This window comes from Dicentrarchus labrax, unplaced genomic scaffold (genome assembly GCF_905237075.1).
Source record: "Dicentrarchus labrax unplaced genomic scaffold, dlabrax2021, whole genome shotgun sequence".
Classification (NCBI taxonomy): domain Eukaryota; kingdom Metazoa; phylum Chordata; class Actinopteri; family Moronidae; genus Dicentrarchus; species Dicentrarchus labrax.
This window is the reverse complement of record NW_026136702.1, coordinates 69,453-88,575: the sequence shown is the minus strand read 5'-3', so window position 1 is coordinate 88,575 and position 19,123 is coordinate 69,453. Positions and strand designations below refer to the sequence as shown.

At 44.2% G+C, this 19,123-nt stretch overlaps 1 protein-coding gene across 3 annotated transcripts in view; it reads right to left on the bottom strand.

Moving 5' to 3' along the window:
• Nucleotides 1-19,123, bottom strand: part of LOC127372226 (thyroid adenoma-associated protein homolog) — a 94,662-nt gene that overhangs the window by 8,828 nt on the left and 66,711 nt on the right. For 2 of the 3 annotated variants that reach the window (XM_051415743.1, XM_051415735.1), the window contains exons 32-36: nucleotides 12,610-12,992; nucleotides 7,465-7,589; nucleotides 5,194-5,266; nucleotides 4,670-4,820; nucleotides 3,761-3,883 (exon numbers count right to left, since the gene is read on the bottom strand). In XM_051415743.1, the coding sequence (XP_051271703.1) occupies nucleotides 3,761-3,883; nucleotides 4,670-4,820; nucleotides 5,194-5,266; nucleotides 7,465-7,589; nucleotides 12,610-12,992 (855 nt within the window). The remainder of the gene's footprint in view (nucleotides 1-3,760; nucleotides 3,884-4,669; nucleotides 4,821-5,193; nucleotides 5,267-7,464; nucleotides 7,590-12,609; nucleotides 12,993-19,123) is intronic. The other variant, XM_051415754.1, reaches the window with a different exon arrangement.

Below are 19,123 nucleotides of genomic sequence, written 5' to 3'. Positions count from 1 at the left end.
TTCCAGCCTTCGTCAACCTTTTGGGGAGAGTTAGATGAGAAGATTGATACCGGACAGAGCCAGGCTACCGGTTTCCACTCTTCCTGCTTTATTCATATTTATTCAACAGACACGAGAGTGATATCAATCTTATCTAACTTTTGGAAAGAAAAAGGCATAATCCCCCCCAAAGACAGGGTTTGCACTGTTTTTAAGAAATCCTTTTACAGGAGATTACAGGAGAGGATAGCACTCGTCCTGAATGGTGGTCAGCGTTCAGGAGACACACTTGGCTCTTCTCACCACAGCCAATATGTCCGCCGCCGCCTCACTGAAGCATGAATAACAATTCAAATCGAATATTAACTATTTTATTTTACTATTTAAAGAAGAGGTGGAAGCAGAAGTGTTTATTGCACGTACTATTTTATCAACCACAACAAATGTAAATGTGATCATTGAGAACTGTCTGCTGGTGGTTGGGACCCTCTACAGCCTTTCTAAAACAGACCAAAGTTCACAGCCATTGGTGTGAACAGCTCACAGCTGAGCAGAAAAAGACAAAGAAGAGTTTTTCCGTTCCAACGTTGCATCTGGTAAACTCGCATTAAAGTGTCAGAACGCACTAACAGCTTAAAAACAGACACACCCAGCTTTACGTAATCTGAAGGACAACATAGTTACTTTACCGGAGATTTGCTCCTTTTATTCTATTTTCAGGCGTTTCCAACACTGAATAACTAATCTTTGAATAACCAGATTTCCCAGGATGCATTGGGATCCCAGCAAATGTGAAACTTTTCTTTAAATGATGAACACCACAGTGTCTGTCGGAACTTTTAGTTTAGTTTAATATCTGGTTTTTAATACAATATAAAGAGTAAGAATACAATCAGCAACAAAGCAGCTAGTGTGTGTGTGTGTGCTGCAGAACCCATCAATGTTCCCACATCTCTGCCTGTCCTCCATATCAAAGGGCCAGAAGTCGTCACCTCCATCTGAAGCAGCTAACACCTCAGATACTTGACTCTGCAACGGCAGGTCATAAAACACACACACACACACACACACACACACACACACACACACACACACACACACACACACACACACACACACACACACACACACACACACACAGGCTGTTTTTCCACTGGCACAGCGTTGCACTGTATCGCTGTGGTGTGGAACAGCATGTTGGGATATTTCTATTCCCTGACAGCAGAGACTCAATCTGCTGACCTGAGATATTAATCAGGTCACTGAGTGTCACTACCTCGAACTGCAGGTCTCCGCTGTGTTGGAGCGAATCACTCGAGCTCTTAAAGACGCTTTCAGAGATGTGACGTGTACAATACTGTACAGTCTTACTGTAGAGCAGAGTTGGGTTAGTAACCTTAACCCAAAACATGTAATTTATTACTTATTATTCTTTTAAAAACATTAATTAGTTACACTACTAGTCTTTTCTTCTACTCCACACAAATTAGTATTTGTGTCCTTTCTTCCCAAAATTTAGACTTTACAATTAAAATCCAGTTTGTGAACAGATCCGAGGAGAGAAATAATCAACAACAGAATCTGGATCCATATCTGATCAGCACTGTTTGACAATTTGATCTGAGTTTGGTGCTTTGAGCTGGACGGACTCACTGAGAATGAGCTGTCAATCACAAGGTAGCCCCGCCCTAAAGCATACCCTGCTTTATGGTCTGTTTTACTCTAAATGGGACCATCAGTTACTAAATGAACATAATGCTGTATGGAAGAAGACTGAAACTAGACACTGAGACCATAAACTCATCAGGAAACTGTTTACTGAGCTCATACATCAACTGAGAAGTCGACTCATTTCTCCATAAGACTGAATGGTATCAGTTTATATTGCAACCAATGGAGCTGCCCCCTGCTGGCCGTTACATGGAATGCAGGTTTAAGACAGTTTGCCGTTGGCTTGGTCCATTATATATACCGTCTATGCTCCCTGCTGACCCTCTCACGCTCACCAAAAGAACAAAGAATGAGAATCTCAGTCCAGCTGTTTAACGCTGGCAGCTCTGCATTAACACAGTCTCTCTCTCTCTCTCTTACAGATGTTCAGCACTAAGTGTGGTCACACAATCATGATGACTTCATTTAAAGCTCCACAAGCACCAGAATGTCCTCCCAGCTCGCTGTCGTGTATTTAATTTTGGAAACATCACTTAACTTTAAGCTTTCAAAGCAGAAAGATGACATATTTTTCCAATTGAAGGTTGTTGTGTTTTTTTTTTACAGTGGGATTTCTTTTAGGTTTTTCTGTTGTTTTTCATTTAAATGGAGGAATTCAACTTTCCTGGCCAAGTCACTCATTCATTTGATACGAGATTACCAATTTACCGTCTCATTTATCCTCCTCTGTGTCGTGAGCTGCATTCCTGCTGTACGTACGACACACGTCGAAATAAATAAAAAGGAATTCGGGAGCAACTTTCATGATCGACCTCGGAGGTTAAAGTAGGGCCGAGCCTGAGTCACACAGAAACAATGGAGACAAACAATCGTGTGCCAGTAACAGCAGCGACTGACTATGGACGGACAAAAGAGGATACCCCACTCTCTCACACACACACACACACACGAGGACACCCACTCTGTAATTATGCCTATTGTGTTCTCTTCCTGTTGTAGAGAAAACCTCTCCATCTTAGTCATGCTGTTGAACTCCTATCTGATTTTTAGCTGACAGCTTATCTGACCCTGTCTGGTCTTATGTACATAAACACATATAGGACACACACACACACACACACACACACACACACACACACACACACACACACACACACACACACACACACACACACACACACACACACACACACACACACACACACACACACACACACACACACACACACACACAGCGTTTGGATCAAAATCAAAACACTTTGAGGAATTTTAAATACGTTTCCGGGCCTTCAGATCATGATTTTCCTCACCTGACTAAAAAAAGAAACGGCTTCAGCTACAATAACCTGGAGCTGAGCCGCCATGAGGGGCCGCAGAGACTCTTAGGAGATGTTTTGCCGTGTCGTGTTATGTTATGAGATACCATCAGTGCCAACAGACACAATAAGGGCGGCTCCTGGAGGAAGAAAGCTGGGAAATTACAGGAAGTGAGTGATGCGAGGACAGGAAGTCGCACTGTGGTTGTTTGTGAGGGGCAGCTGTCAGTCCTCTGATAGTGTGTGTGAGAGAGCGAGAGAGAGTGAGAGAATGAGAGAGTGAGAAACAGAGAGCAAGAGAGAGACAGAGAGCGAGAGAGAGACAGAGAGAATGAGAGTGAGAGACAGAGAGAGACAGAGAGAGACAGAGAGTGAGAGACAGAGAGAGTGAATTGTGAGGGCGCTACCACGGGGATAAGACTGTCATTAGTGTGTGTACACTGGAGGTATTTGGTAAGGTCTGCCATCATACAATTCTTCAGAAAACAGACCTCAGACATTCCCAAAACAATGACACATACACCCCCCCCCCCACACACACACACACACACACACACACACAGAGAGTTCTCGCTCTTGCCTCCAAAGTGCCAAACTAGAATTAGTGCCCTTCATTCCAGGAACGCTCCCCAACCCTGAGCATATAATGATGTCATCAACCCTTGTTATCATCAGCATGTGTTTGTGGCGTTTTTATGTGTGTGCGCAAGTGTGTGTGTGTGTGTATTTGTGTAAACCATGTTTTGGCCATATAAGAGTATATTTGTGCACACACACTGCGAGTGAGTGAGTACCTGTACCAAGCAGAGGAGCTGGCACTTTACAGATGAAGTCGGAGGCTGAATCTCTCACTTCCTCGTCTTCGTCCTGCAGCAGCGTGAACAAACTCCTCCACAGAGAAACTGTAGTGGACAGACCTGCCACACCCACACCCACACCCACACACACACACACACACACACACACACACACACACACACACACACACACACACACACACACACCGTTAAAGACCTATTGATGAGGGACATGAGGGATATGAAGAAAAAGCAGCATTGGTTCAGTTTCATTTTGTAGTTGTTACACAGGGTTCCCACTCTTTCAAGAAATCACTTTCCAGGACTTTTCCAGGACTTTTCTTGACAATACAGGACAGCTGGACACTTGTTAACGGTGGGGAGCGTTTACGAGTCACTGACTTCTGTGGCGTGCTCGGCTCACCACTGCAGATTATTCTTCTGGCTAATTGTCTACAGTAAATTACAGTTAACATTACATTTAAAACTTTTAGTCTATTAACAGAAGTGATAGAGAGTAAGAGTGTTTGTGGCATGTATTTATCGACCACAGCAACAAATCTGATCATTATCAGGCTGTATGTGAGTAGATTTAACCTTTCGAGTGCCATACAACCTAGTTTATCCCACCAACAGAACAAAACAGCATCTAGAATGGGCTAAAATACAAATTATAAATTACAGTTTTCCAGGACAACATACTGGTAGATTATTTCTAGGATATTTGGTCATTTGAATCAATTTCCAGATGTTTCCATGGCTGGAAAACTAGTCTCTAAATGTCCAGGTTGTCCAGGACGTGTGGGCCTAAACCTCTGAGTGTGTTCACATCCAAGTATTTATCTTCACTGTCTGTGGAGGTAAATATGAAATATTTCCTGATGTGGTTTAATAACTGAGACTCACCCAGTGGCAGATGAGGGCTGCTCAGCACAGAGGCGGCACAGTCAACCAGAACCTTGGCGGCCGCCAGCTTCACCTCCATTGGCTGCTCCTCGCTGCAGCATGAGCACAGCAGCGCCCCCCACTGGGCTGAACACGCCTCTGCACTCGCACCCTGGACGACGTCATTGATCAGAAAAAAGAACGTATATAAGAAGAAAGCATTTTTAGTTTAACGTTTAATAGCCAAGCGAGGGAGCTGCAATCTGAAACTAAATCCTACACACTGGTCCTTTAAGAAATGAATATAATCAGGCAGAAGGAGTAGATGCCTTTTTAAAGATTTCATTAGGGAAATACATCAGACATTATTGTTCCAAACTATTTGTATATATGTCTTAATACACGTCTGGAGGGGATCTTTAACGTCACAGTTGAACTAAAGGTGACAATAACAGAACCACACGAGCATAAAGGCGCTGTAAGCTGCTCAGCTACCAGGCACACTTATTATATAATATATATAACTTTTCTAGTTCAGTCTGTACCTGAGCGTTAGAGTTCACCATTTGAACCATCAGCTGAGAGACCAGGGTCAGGGCAGCACAGTGGAGCTCCACACTGAAACACAAAACCAAAACACCTGACACCAGCTTCCAACAGCCCCAAGAATAACTCAGTTAGCCTATTTTTACTGTCTGTCCAGGAAGAGGGATCCCTCCTCTGTCCCCCCGTGTGCTGCTTTCTTTCACATTAAAGGGTTTTTTGGGGAACCAAAGTGAAGGATAGAAGTTTTGTACGGAGCCGTTTGAGACAAATTATTAGTTTATTATTTTAACTTGCCGTGTTTAGAAGTCAGTTTTGTTTTTTAAGCAATTTGGGTGAACCGTCCCTTTAATTTACATATCAGTGCAGTCAGAGGGTCTGAAAATGATAATGTGCTCCTCAGGGCGTGCTGTGGACGGACACACACACACACACACACACACACACACACACACACACACACACACACACACACACACACACACACACACACACACACACACACACACTCAACTGTATTGACTTACAATCCACAAAAGAAGTGTGCTGCTACTCACCACTACATTATGGATTACAATAGCCCAAGTGCCATTCAATCACACGGCAGACAAGGGCAGCCAGCAACCCAATCTCCTCCCTCCCCGGCTCTAATCATAACCCTGGGGCCACTCCAAAGGGAAAGTGGATCCCTGGGTCCAGAGATTGTGGCCAGGAAAAGGCTTTACAGGGCTAAAAGCCTTTGTAATCCAATCCTTATTCAAGCCTGTATTCTCTTGTCGGGGTGAGAAAAGTACAGCAGTGGCTTGTCAGAGAAGGTGTGTGTGTCTGTCAATGCATGTCAAAGGGCTTACAGTATACACACACACACACACACAAATACTAAAACAGTACGTGCCAAATCGGTTTGTGGTAAGACGGGGGGTGGCGAGGGGGGGCTATGCCTCATGAGTCTCTCGTAAACTCACTTTAATAATGGTTTGAGTCGGACAGGTGTGAATAATCTAATGCTGGAATAATGTTCTGATGAGAGCACAAATATCAGCTTTCATCCACGTTTGAATTTCCCCTTTTCTATTTTTACAGACTGCCAGTCTCTGCGCCGGTGGACAGTTTGGTTACTTAAATACAGCGAGGCAACCGCACAGGCGCCCACGCAGGAAGAGGCCAGTTAACTCCAGGTGTGCCCAGGTGCAGGGTTAAGGTGCAGCCAGTGAACCCGGGTCCCCCTCCTCTATGCACTCTGGCTCTGAATGAAGGCTTGACAGCCAGCCTGCCACAGTGGCATGAGGGGCTCGTTCACAAGAGGAGGGAGGCAGAACAAACAGGGAAGTGGAGGAGGAGGAGAGTGCGGTTGCATCTCGACCTGTAGTACATTCAGGTCTCATCCATCCATCACAGCTAAAAGCCAGTCTGGGACTGCTTAGGGACTGTTTTGACAGCGAGCTTTCAGGAGGGAGCAAGCGTCACACAGTCGCCTTCCTTCTGGCATTTACCTTGAAATGTCTCCACAGGTATTGGCCTGCTGGATGGTCACAGAGATATTTAACCTAAGATGGTTTAGGAGACCCAGAAAATACAATCCAGATGTTGGATGATAGAATGATCGTAAAAATGAGAAGCATAGGAAGTTCTATGGATGCCTCTAGCGCCACCCTCTGCTTGTTAGGATGGACTTTCAATGTTTCTTCTATGGTGCAAAATCATTAATAATAATAATAACGTTGGTGAAATTTTCGTCTAGCTCATCAAGTCAAATTTCAGACTCTCAGTCTTTTATAATATCTCCAAATACACAAATTCAGCCAGACTGTGGGAGTTTAAAGGTCCAGTGTGTAACATTTAGGAGGATCCATTGGCAGAAATGTAATATAATATTCATAGGTATGTTTCCATTAATGTATAATCACCTGAATGTAGGAATCATTGTGTTTTTGTTCCCTTAGAATGAGTCACTTTTATCTACAGACGCTGCAGGTTGCCTTCTGTTGCCGCCATGTTTCAATCTGAAACCACACCGCCAGATGCCACTGAATCCAACACACTGGACCTTTAAATGGTTGTAAGAGAACCAATTTTATGGAGTTTTCATACAAAAATCCTGATGTATTATTTGTTTTTTATCGTATTGTTTGAAATAATTATTATTGTCCAGTATCTAAGCTCTACCTGCTGGAATAATGCAACAACTCACTCCTTTGACCCCAACAGAGGAAACAGAGAACCACGTCAGAGATTATTTACACATGTGCACGTATGTGTGTGTCTTTTCTGACCTGTGAGCAGAATTGTGAGCCAGAGCGAGAAGGTGCAGCAGGACCTCCTCCTGGGACAGTATCTTAACGCCATCCCTCCACTGGAGCTCACCGCTGGAGCTCAACACAGACAGCACGGTGAGGACCTGAGAGGAGGAAGCAGAGACATCGAGATGGTCAAAGGAGAAATAAGATATTAATGTACACACACACATTCAGAGCTACTGGTGGGGGAAGTTGCTCAGGGCCATCCATCAACACAGCTTTGGTGTCCTCTCTGCAGTGCGGCTGGCAAGTTGCCCCAAAGGGTATTTTTACCACACCGGTCAGATCCTCCCTATGCACACCCTAACCACGGGTACACAGCTGCCTCGCTCTCTCTTTCACATACAAATATATGCATGTATATGGATGCACAAGCAGCTGCGTGCACACAAAGATGTGCAGAACTGGAGGCATATTCACTCTCTCTTTCAGGCAGTAATGTGTTCTTTGTCTACTCTTACAGTCTCCTAAACTTGATTTTCTGCTTCCTTCACCCCTCGCTGCTTCCCCCGCCTCTCCATCCTTTCAGCGCTGTTTACTTTGCCCGGTCACTCCTCCAGAGAGGGAGGCAGCTGACCGAGTCAGAGGAGGAAAAGGCTAGTTTTCCACTGCGTGAGACCCCCGTTAAAAACACACATCCAGCAGAGAGCACATGTTGACATTCCTCCTGCATATCTCAATGATTATTATTTCTTTCAAGGCCCCAACCTGTTATTAGAGCTTTAAAATAAAGCTTGCTTTATAGGATCTGTGTGGGTGGAGAGCAGGACGAGCGGGCGCATGCAGTGTCTGTGTGTAAACATCTGTGTGTGTGTGTGTGTGTGTGTGTGTGTGTGTGTGTGTGTGTGTGTGTGTGTGTGTGTGTGTGTGAGAGAGCATGGATAAAAGACAAGGTAGCAAGGTAGACCTCCTAGCAGCTAGTTTGTTGTTGTGACTGACTCTGAATGGTCCGATAGTTCAAACACTGAGCGTCATTATGTTTAAGAAACAAGTACCATGCAATAAAACCCTGGCTTTAATAACTAATCCAAACATGTACGTTAATAATTCAACAGCAAACAAAAGCTAACTGGATAAGATTCAATGTAATCAGCTCTCAACAACCTTATTTACAGTAAAAAATAACTGTATGCTACCTGCCCAGCACCGAACGGGTATCGACTAGCTGGTGTGCATACTGGAGCATTAAGCGGCTAAAGAGATTTTTCTCGGGAGTTAATGCAAACTAACCTTGCGAAGCAGCTGGACTCACGTGAGATCACACAAGAATCCATCTCGCCAGGCTTCAAACTACATGCGCGTGTCCAAACCACAATGGTTCAGACCAACCAGCATCCTATAAAGAACTACCTGTAGCTATAACGACACATTATGTCTAAGTTGTGCTTTCAGTTTGTTTTTGCTGCCCCCAAGTGGCCAAAAAAAATACAGCTTTAAGCATACTGCAAACACATCGCTCCAGAGAGTAGAGAACAGTACATCGTGTACACACACAGCTCCTGATATCCATATTTCATACTGTTGGAGACAAGTCATTTGTTCTAATGCTCCAACATATAGTGCCAAATAACTACAGCAGCCCATTACACTTGTCAGGGAGGTTGTGGTGGACATATAGGGTATTTTTCAGGCAATATTTCACTTAAGTCTATTGGCTCCTGTCAGCTCCAATGAGAGGGAATCAATCATTGGGCCTGCAATGCCAAGCCAGCATCATTACTCATTTGACCACCACATTTCTCTCTCTTTATTGCATGACTGAGAACATACACAGTTTAAATCCCGGCTTTTGCCTGTGTGTGTGTTTTTCACCGTTCATCCTCCCTGTTAGCTTCCAACCCCAGCTGGTCCGACCGTCTCTGCTGCCTCTGACTTTTACAACCCGCTTTAATGAGCTCCTGTCTTGCAACACACTCCACTGCCCTCATACTCAAATATACACAGTCACAGGAAAACAAGCCAGCTCAGGCGTAGACGCATACATGCTTCCATAGCTGTAACATGCAAATAAACAGTGATGCCCACCCTGCATGAACAGACGCACACACACACAAAAACATTAATAAATAGAAACGTTATACTCTACCCAGCCTGCGGTGCTGTCTGGCTCTTATTCTCTGAGCACATCAGAAGCCAAACCATGACAGATTTTGACCAAAGAGAAAAACTGGATGAAATTTTACTACATGACTTTTATTTAAATGTAAAAAAAAATCATAATGAATCCAAACCCCAAATAGGTTCTGGTGTGTGTAAAGAAAAAACATATTTTTTCACAGCAGAGTGATCTGAAGACATCATCTGCTCCTCCAGCTGGAGCTCTGTGTTATAGCTGCTGTCACAATATCATCACGTAATCTCTTTTTCTTGCCTCCCTCCTCTTCACATTACACTCGTGAATGGAGAAGACGACCTAAGCTCTGACTCACAAACCAAATGATGACTGTCTGAGTTTGTGTTCTGCTGAATCTTCAGTTTTTACTGAAAGAAACTCAAAGTAAAAAAACAGACTACAAGCTGCAAAATCTGCACTCGCCACTGAGCTTAATGCATGATTCATTATGGTGCCCTGCGCCACATCAGGCCAGGTGTATATAAACCAACAGAAACTCTAAAATCTGCTCATTCTGAGGACACAATGATTCCTATATATAGCTGCAGGTACACTTCTGCCAATAGATCCTCTTAAATGTGACACACTGGAACTTTAATAGCAAAAATCTATGTTGATGAAACTGACAACAGAATAAATAGTAAATATCACAAAATCCTTTTATCTGAAATGTTGAGAAATATGTGCTTGTTATTGCCTGAATGTGCATTTTAAACATCACCTGACTGCAACGCTGCGCGGTTGATCCTATTCATCCGTTCTTTACTGCACAGGGAAATAAAATTAAACCAACAAAGCATTTCTGTGTATTTGAATAAGTGACAGGATGTCCTCATTAATCATTAAAAGAGTGTTGGTTAGCAGTTACTGGAAAAACGTCACACAACGTCATTCCCTCATTCGATTTTTTATTTAAATACTTTTGTTTTGTGGACGGGAACCCAATATGGAAACATCTTTATAGGATGCTTTACCTTTGCCTCTTTACTGAATATTGTCTAATTCTTGGGAATGTGAAGAGTCATACTTTCAGGCTACCATCTGTCCTGTTTCCCATATGAGTCCTCTAATGCAGCACATTCCTCTAACACATGTCTGGAATAAGGACTCAAGATGACAGAATCGTTTTCTTCAGACTCTGGAAGCATCGTCACCGGGTAGAGTATCAAAACCAACACGATGTCCTCGGCCTTCTCCTGCTCCTCTCCCAGAATGCTTCACCCGGGCGAGCTATGGCAACTGGTCCGCTGGAGTTGGCGTGTCCTTGGCGCAAGGGAGGCTCCACTTAACGGGGGCCGACACTTTAAACATTAACGGCTGGCCCGTAAAGCAGCGGCTGGCGAAGAATGCACAGCCAAACATACGCACATGCACCAACCCCCCCCCCCCCCCAGGAAAGCTAAAACACAACACATAAAACACACACAGCCGCTCAGACCCGGCAGTGCTGAGTCATGTTCACGAGTGCCGGGTCTGGGGGGTCCTCGCCCATTTCTACACCACATAACCTCTTAATTAAGTCCAGAACCATCCACCTGCACCAGTCCAGATCAGGTAGATTGAGGGTGAAAACCCAGAACGCATCAACAACAGGACAGGAAGTGATTCTCCTTCGGCGACAGTACAGTCCTGCTTTTAGGTAATTTGAGGTTCTGCTGGATCTTTTCCTGTCCTCTATTTTCAGTTCAGGGTCACAGTTACAATAAACAGCGTGTTTCTGACCTTTGTAAACAGTCAGACCCCCGTGAGGACTGATTGAACGCTAAGCGACGGCTTTGTGACGGCTCCTGCGGTGCCGGTGTGGTGGTTGGTGGATCTGTGTGGGAGGGCGGCACCTGGATCCCAGTAATCCCAGATGATACCCTGCTTACCTTCGTGCAAACAGCAGCCGCAGGTGGTCGTCACAGGTTCGACTGACCGACTCAAAATGTGTGATTTTGTAATTACCTGTTTTTTTCAGTTGCTAAAAATAGTAAAGATCGTTGATTGTTGAGTCTCATTCCCAGAGACCCAACAACCATCTGTCTTTCTCGGCTCTGATCGGATGTTTTCCTTCAGGCTCAGGTTCTCAGAAACGGTCCAAAAATGTCTGATTGGTTTATAACTTGTTTTTGTCAGTTGCTGAAAATATTAAAATGATCATTGATACAGGTTTAAATATAATGCCGATGCATTTGCTCCACCAGCATTCCCACTCTTTTTAAGAAATCTTCCAGGACATTTTCCAGGACTTTTTCCAGGGGTTTTCTTGACATACAGGACAGCACTTGCACACTAATGGTCATATAATTTACCAGTTGCCCTCGGAGGTGGCCAGCGTTTATTGGACAGGGTCTTAGTGGAGTTGCTCTGATTCCTCTAGTTCAAATAGAAATTACTTTATTTTACTGAAAGTTCATCTTCCAGAAAGTGAAAGTGTGTGTTGCACGTATAACTAACCAAGCGTTAACGACAGGCGTAACAGAGCAGGTCTGCCGGCGGCTGCCTGTCCTCGCTTTATGAACACACTGAAATAAGACCTTCTGTCCCCAAACAGGAAACAGGCTGCATTCTCTCCTCTAAGACTTGTTAAGAGTGAAAGCGTACCAAACCTCTCATGAGTGTGTGTAAGTGATTGAGAGAGCGAGAGAGTGAGTCAGCTCACTGCTAGCGTGCTTGGCGTGTCCCCCTGCGGCCGATTATCCTCTCACGCAAGCCTCTGCAAGATGGATTTGGACATTTAATCAATTTGCAGCAACCGTCCCTGTGGCTCCGTAAAAACTCAGATGAATAGGAAAAACATATTTTTTGGAAAGGGCTCATCATTGTGTGATGACAGGATTCTGAAATCATGCTGCTTACGGCCCATCACAGACACATACATACACACACACACACACACACAACATCCATAAAACAACCAGACACACACATATAAAGGCTCTCAAACACACACACAACAACAAACAACCTCCTGTAATGCTTTTACGTGTGTGTGTGTGTGTGTGTGTGTGTGTGTGTGGTCTCACCTTGGCCAGACACTGGGGGTGTCTCTCATGAAGAGCCAGGCTGGTCAGGTTAGACAGGGTGGTCTCGTCCAGCCACTGAGGCCTCCTCTCCTCTTCCTCCTCCTCCTCCTCCTCCTGCAGCCTCCTCAGGACCCCCTCCAGTGCCAGCTCCCTCACCTCGTACTGTGGGCAGCGCAGCAGACTCTGCAGGAGCTGGCTGGTGAGCCGAGCCCCCCCCCAGAGCTCAGGGATCTCCACGCTGGCACTGAGGGCCACCCGGGCCAGGCTGAGCAGGTACTGGGTGCTGCCGGGCCCCAGGGTGGAGGAGGAAGCGTCGGAGGTGACGAGGTCTGAGGCCACGAGGACGGACAGAGCTTCCTGCCGGAGGTGACCGACGTCTGAATCTGAAACACACACAGAGCGTCAGCTGAACACGTACTTAAGTTCATTATTGTAATATTATCATGATCATCATTTTATACTTTTCTCTCCTCTCCCGTGCTAATAAACAGAACAAATACCAATTCAAACTGCAGTGATTATATTAGGTTTTATTTTTATGTCTGTTTTCGTATCTGTAAAGTTTTGTTTTTGTACCTATAAAAAAAAAAAAAAAAGGGGCCCTGAAATCTGAATGGCCACCCCATTATGTTTACATATTCCACTCTGTACTGTCTTTCAGAGGCTGAAGCTTTAGCTGTAGTCATAGAACTAGATAAACTCACACATCCATCGGTACCAACCGAGTCATCCTAGCATGTCAGGAAAGAGGATAAATAACGGTCCAAAGTTTGGCTACATTTTGGTGATCCTTTGACCTCTGACCTCAAGATATCTGAACGAAAATGGGTTCTGTGGGTACCCCGACAACTCTCCCCTTTGCAGATGTGCCCACTTTATGCTAATCCCAGGCAGTTTGGGACAAAAACCATGTAGATTTTCACGTGTGGTATGATGTTCGACGAGTGTATTTGAATATTGCTGCATACTGGGGTCTTAACCAGTATTAGTATTGCATAAATTGAGCCCCTCCTGTGGCACCCCAGTCAAAATAGTCTGGAAGCGCCCCTGGACAGCAGCCGTTTTTCACATTGAATGTCTGCTTTTCTATTTTCTTTCGAATCCTATTGAAGCAGAATCCTGTTTCCAGTGAGGATTAATAAAGTTCTGACTCCATTACGCCTTGCCATGTACATTTAAAACTGCAGCATCTCAGTTTATTGAAATATTCCCAGTGCCTTCGTATATATCCACCGTCTCTACGAGCTAAAACAAACAAACACACACAGTCCTTTGTGAAGCAAACAGATGCAGACAACAGAGCAGACTGAAGCAGCCAGTGTCCTCTGCTCCTTTCTATTTTCACTTTTATAGGAAAGGCTGCGTCAGTGTCTGTTTGGAAATGCCCATGCCTGTGCCAACCCAGCCACCTGTGAACATACACCCTTGGGGAGTGATGGACACACAAATACACACACACACGCACGCAAGCGCACACACACACTTCCTCTGAAATATAAGTATAATCCAAAGGCAGGGCAACTATAGAGTAACCCAATGCCATTCTAAAGCTGTGCTCCTCCCTATAGTATTGCTCCAAGACTCCACACAGACCCCGCTTTGACAGCCAACTCAATTAGTTTCACACACACACACACACACACACACACACACACACACACACACACACACACACACACACACACACACACACACACACACACACACACACACACACACACACACACACACACACACACAGAGAGAAAGCTTATGAAACCCCCCTGCAACTCAATCTGGCCCTGCAGCGCCACTCAAAACGTGGCCTGACAAAAGAGCGGGAAATGCCGCATTCCTCCAGAGATGGGCCAGGTTACTGTGGAACCTGATCCTCAAAGGGGGGTCCGGGGCCAAATAAGCATACCCTAATGGTTATAATAGAGGGGTAGGGGCACAGTAATGACACCGATGATGAAGGGAGGAGAGGGAGGAGGATGACTGAAGGAGAATGTGAGCGTGTCAAAGAGAAAACGGCTGTCTGTCATGGAGGAGAGAGAGAAACAGCATGCTACCATTAGCTTGTCATACATTCATACCTGACTCTTACACACAGATACACAAAATCATTTACACACGCCCACTACACCCTAGACAAACAGTGAAAGAGAAGCCAATCGAGAAGCAAGGAGGCTTAAGAGCACTTTCTTTCAACAGAGTCCAAGTGCACTCATTAGAGAAAGGCAGAGAGAGAATGAAAGCTGGAGGAAAGAGAGAAGAAAATGAGGGAGGGAATGAGAAATAGAAAGAGGAAAAACATCATTAGTCAGGATGCAAAGCTGTTTTTTTATGGTGGCCTTTATTAAAATAGAGTGTGTGTGTGTGTGTGTGTGTGTGCGTGTGCGTGTGTGTGTGTGTGTGTGCGCGTGCGTCAGGCATTCTCTCAGCAAATGAAAGGCGTTCCTGGGAGGGCCATTTCAATGTGATTTTTCATGTCTGATCATAAACAGCCATTGTTCTCCCCACAGCTGTGTTTATTTAAATCCAACTCTACAACACTTGTGTCTCTTCACGCCGCTCGTGTGCAAACCTGCAGCTGGACCGTGTCCAGGCTCCGTTAAGTTGTGGTTGCTGTCTGATATTCGGGGATGCTCTGGGATGAGGGCTGGGGCTCAGGGGATTACAGTATGAGCATTGAGATCAGACCGGTGTGTTAATGAATGTCGCTGTAGGTGCGGGTCTACACCATAGTTCAGAGATAAACAAACACAGTGTGAAGGTGAAAGAGGGGAAACTTGTACACACCACTTCAGGATGAACTCTACAATGGTTGGTGATGCTCTGACTTTTTATCTAGAACTGTCATTATGTCAGAATTCAGCATACTATAGTTTAGAGCTGCAGCAAACTAACAGTGAATTATAATCACACTTTCACTAAGCACTTGTTTTGTCTCATCATCAGTCTCATGACAAATTTTACTATCACATCAGAGAAAAACTGCTACTCTTCAATCAATAACCAAAACAACTACCGAATGAATCGCTTTGATTAAGGATTCAGCCTTGGTATATTAGTGCACAACAATGATGAAACAGAGACAATATCATACAAATAAATAAATGAATAGAGAGTGGTGCAGTTTGGGAATGTGCGGGTTCGCAGTATGAAGCATAGAGGACATAACTGTAACGCATAGATTCATCCCCCTCAGGCTCAGCTGCACTTAGTGCTAATTAACAAATGTTTGCATGCTGTGAACATGGTGAACATTATACCGTCAGAATCAGCCGGCTGATGTTAACTAGAACAACCACTGTGCATGAGAACGGGCTCACAGATCTGATTTGATAAGAAAGTGGCTGGAAGTGATTATTATGAACAGAAATCATCTAATCTGATCACTGTAACTGAAACTATTTATGATTGAGCAGCGAGTAATTTGATCAAAGCATCGATACGGTTTGCAGTAACCCGATTTCCCCAATAACCAAAGTTTACGTTTTATGGTTGATAATCACATTCGTGTGTGGCAATGTACAGGAAACATGTTTTAGTTCCACAAAGTGAGAGAACAGAGACGCCGCTGCATGTGATCTGCTGGAATTATTACTAGCCATACCAGCGCTCTCTCTCTCTCTCTCTCTCTCTCTCTCTCTCTCTCTCTCTCTCTCTCTCTCTCTCTCTCTCTCTCTCTCTCTCTCTCTCTCTCTCTCTCTCTCTCTCTCTTTGCACAAACACAAATTGATATCAGATTCAGTCTACAACCTTCCTGGAATAAAAACATGGAAAGAAGTCCGACTTGGTTGTGGTCAGTGGTTGTGCAGTTGTCGTGTGTTAGTCAAGAAACCTGAGACTTGAAAGAACCAACCATAACCTGACGTTTTAGCGAGCTCCTAATGAAAAAACTGTAGAAGAACTGCAGAACTTAACCCAACAAACATTCAAATAACACGCGTAAGAAAAGTTAGAGAAGCAGATTCATCTGTGGGGCGTATGTTTCGGGGAGATCTGAGCTAACCCGTGTAAAGGTTTATGTGTTAGCAGGAGACAGGAACGCGTGCGATGGCCTGTTTTACAGCGTAGGTCAAATATTTAAACTAAACGTACGACATCTGGTTTAAATAAACCCAGTCCGACCTTACAGTCGGCGGTTTAGTGCCAGATTTGTGACTGGATTTGGACGGAGAGTCCAGTCCAATAACACCAACAGTGTGACACCAGGCTCTTGAAGAAGTGTCACTGGGAAACAAACAGACGCAGAGTGAAAGATGTGTGATGGTTGATCGCGTTATGCAATGCTTGAGCACAGAGGATGGCGGTATCGCTGCGTCGTTTAGAGTTCGGTTTGCTTCGCTGTAGCACAAAACCTACAACAAAGTGCTGGTTGCGTACTTGGGTGTAGGTGTGTGTGCCAGTAAGCTCACTGGTTCCCCATTAGCACCGTCCGCAGCCCACTTAAAGCTGGCAGTACCAACTCTTTGCTGCGTCAAGCTAGAACCTTGGCTAGACACTTGCACAGGCTCTCACATGCAAGCACACAGCTGGATTTCACATCAGCTTCCACCGTCATTACCCAAGCTGTGAAAAACAAACCCCAGACGCTACGTGTGACAGTGTGAGAGAGCTGACCTCCTTCTCATGCTGATGGAGCTTTACAATTTGCTGAGGTCCCTCCCTCTAATTACCCTAAAAGCTCTGTCCCTACATATATATACGGGTGTGTTTGTGGGTTGCTCGTTGTCCTAAAAGTGTCTAAGTGATATATATATAACAGCAAGCTAAAATGACGACGGCCTTTCAGCCACAGCAGCTGGTAGATTCCTAAATTCATGAGGAAGTTTAACTACTGTAATGTTCAAATTGCTATTAAATAATACTAGTCTGCCAAAAAATCCCGACCAAAGCAGTGCATCTACAGGAGGGAAAATCACGCTTTACGATACGATTCAGGGACGATGCTATTCAACAATTCGATTTGATGCACTCTGATACAGTTCTTAACGTTTGTTGAATGTGGACATTTACTTTCCATACTAAACTTAAATAAGCCAGTTCTTTAAAAATTAGATTCTTTACCTTGAACCTCAGCCAGAGCGATCCAGGGGTCAGCGTACCGATGTCGTTATGTTAAATTTCAAACTCGTATCAGTAAATCTTTACACCCTCCAGACTGAAGCTCTATGCTTTCATCTTGTTTTCATTTACAATGTAAAACAATTTAGCATTTATTGAGAAAAGTCAGAAAAGAAATCTACATATTTAAGCAGAATTTTTTGTTTATTTTCTTCTTGACCCCTTAGATGTATCTTACAACCCTTTTGTGGGTCCTGACCCCGAGGTTGGGAACCCTGGTTCTAAAGAGCGTAATGTATGGACCGGACTGAAGTATTTCACAGAAAGAAGAAAAAAGCACAAAGTTAAAAGAGTCTCCAGATATGGAAGTACATGGTTGACCGAGATGTCAACGACGAACATCAATCTCAGCTAAAGCTGCTGGAAGCCTAATTATGGTGACACGCTTTTTGTGTAGACAGCTTGAACTCAAAGGATATGTTTAGATATTTTCAAGTCTATCTTAATACAACAGTCACATGCCATAAATGTGTGTATGGTAAGAGCTTTACGGGGGGGCTGTACTCATTTCTCCTCCTTTCTGATGCAACTATACTCCATCTTTGCAAAAATGCTCTCTAATGTTAGCTGAAGCTAATATGAGCTCCACAGGGTATCTTTAAGTTAAACTTTAAAATCTATTTGTGTACACAAGAACTGCGGCTTTTGTCTTGCATTTCTTACAGTGAAGTCACGCTACCCAATAACCAATAACTCTCAAAGCTAAGATATGACATCTGAGTGACCATACGCCTCCTTTAAAAGACTCCACTGCTTTAGCATTGCACAGACCACCGACAGCTCACCTTGGAGATGTATTATGCTAGAAGCTGCTAATGTAGCTCCGGGCTGATGATGAGGAGCGTGCCGACAGAAGTCTGGTGAGCTCACTCGGTAAACCACACCAACAGAGTTCGGTTGTTTTTTGTTTATCAAACTTTCAGGCCCGACTGACATCACTTGAGGCAATTTATCAGATTTCACGCAGCTCCTTCTGGAGCCACAAAAAGCTTTATGCAACGTTTTCATGCATGCAGCAGAGCTCACTGTAACTGTAACCTCACTCTGAAGTGTAAACCTGGTAGAGTTCCCTTTTAATATCTGAGAGGAAGTCAGTCAGCCTGCTATCATGAGAAAATGATCACGAAAAACTACTAGTTTAGATAAGTTTCTTGAGTTCCTTCTCCAGCACAGACACACTTGTTACAATGCCAATGAATGCCTTTTCCAGATTCCCAGGAATACTGACTCATTTAACATCATAATCTACCATCAACATCTACTTCCACACCAATGGAAACACAGGACATTCTAGCAAGTTCACTAAAACTTTAAACATTTTTTTTTCTTTGTCCTTTTTCCTACTTTCCTCTACCTTCCTCAAACTTCTCAGCTCTTTTTACTGGCATGGCTGCAAAGCAGA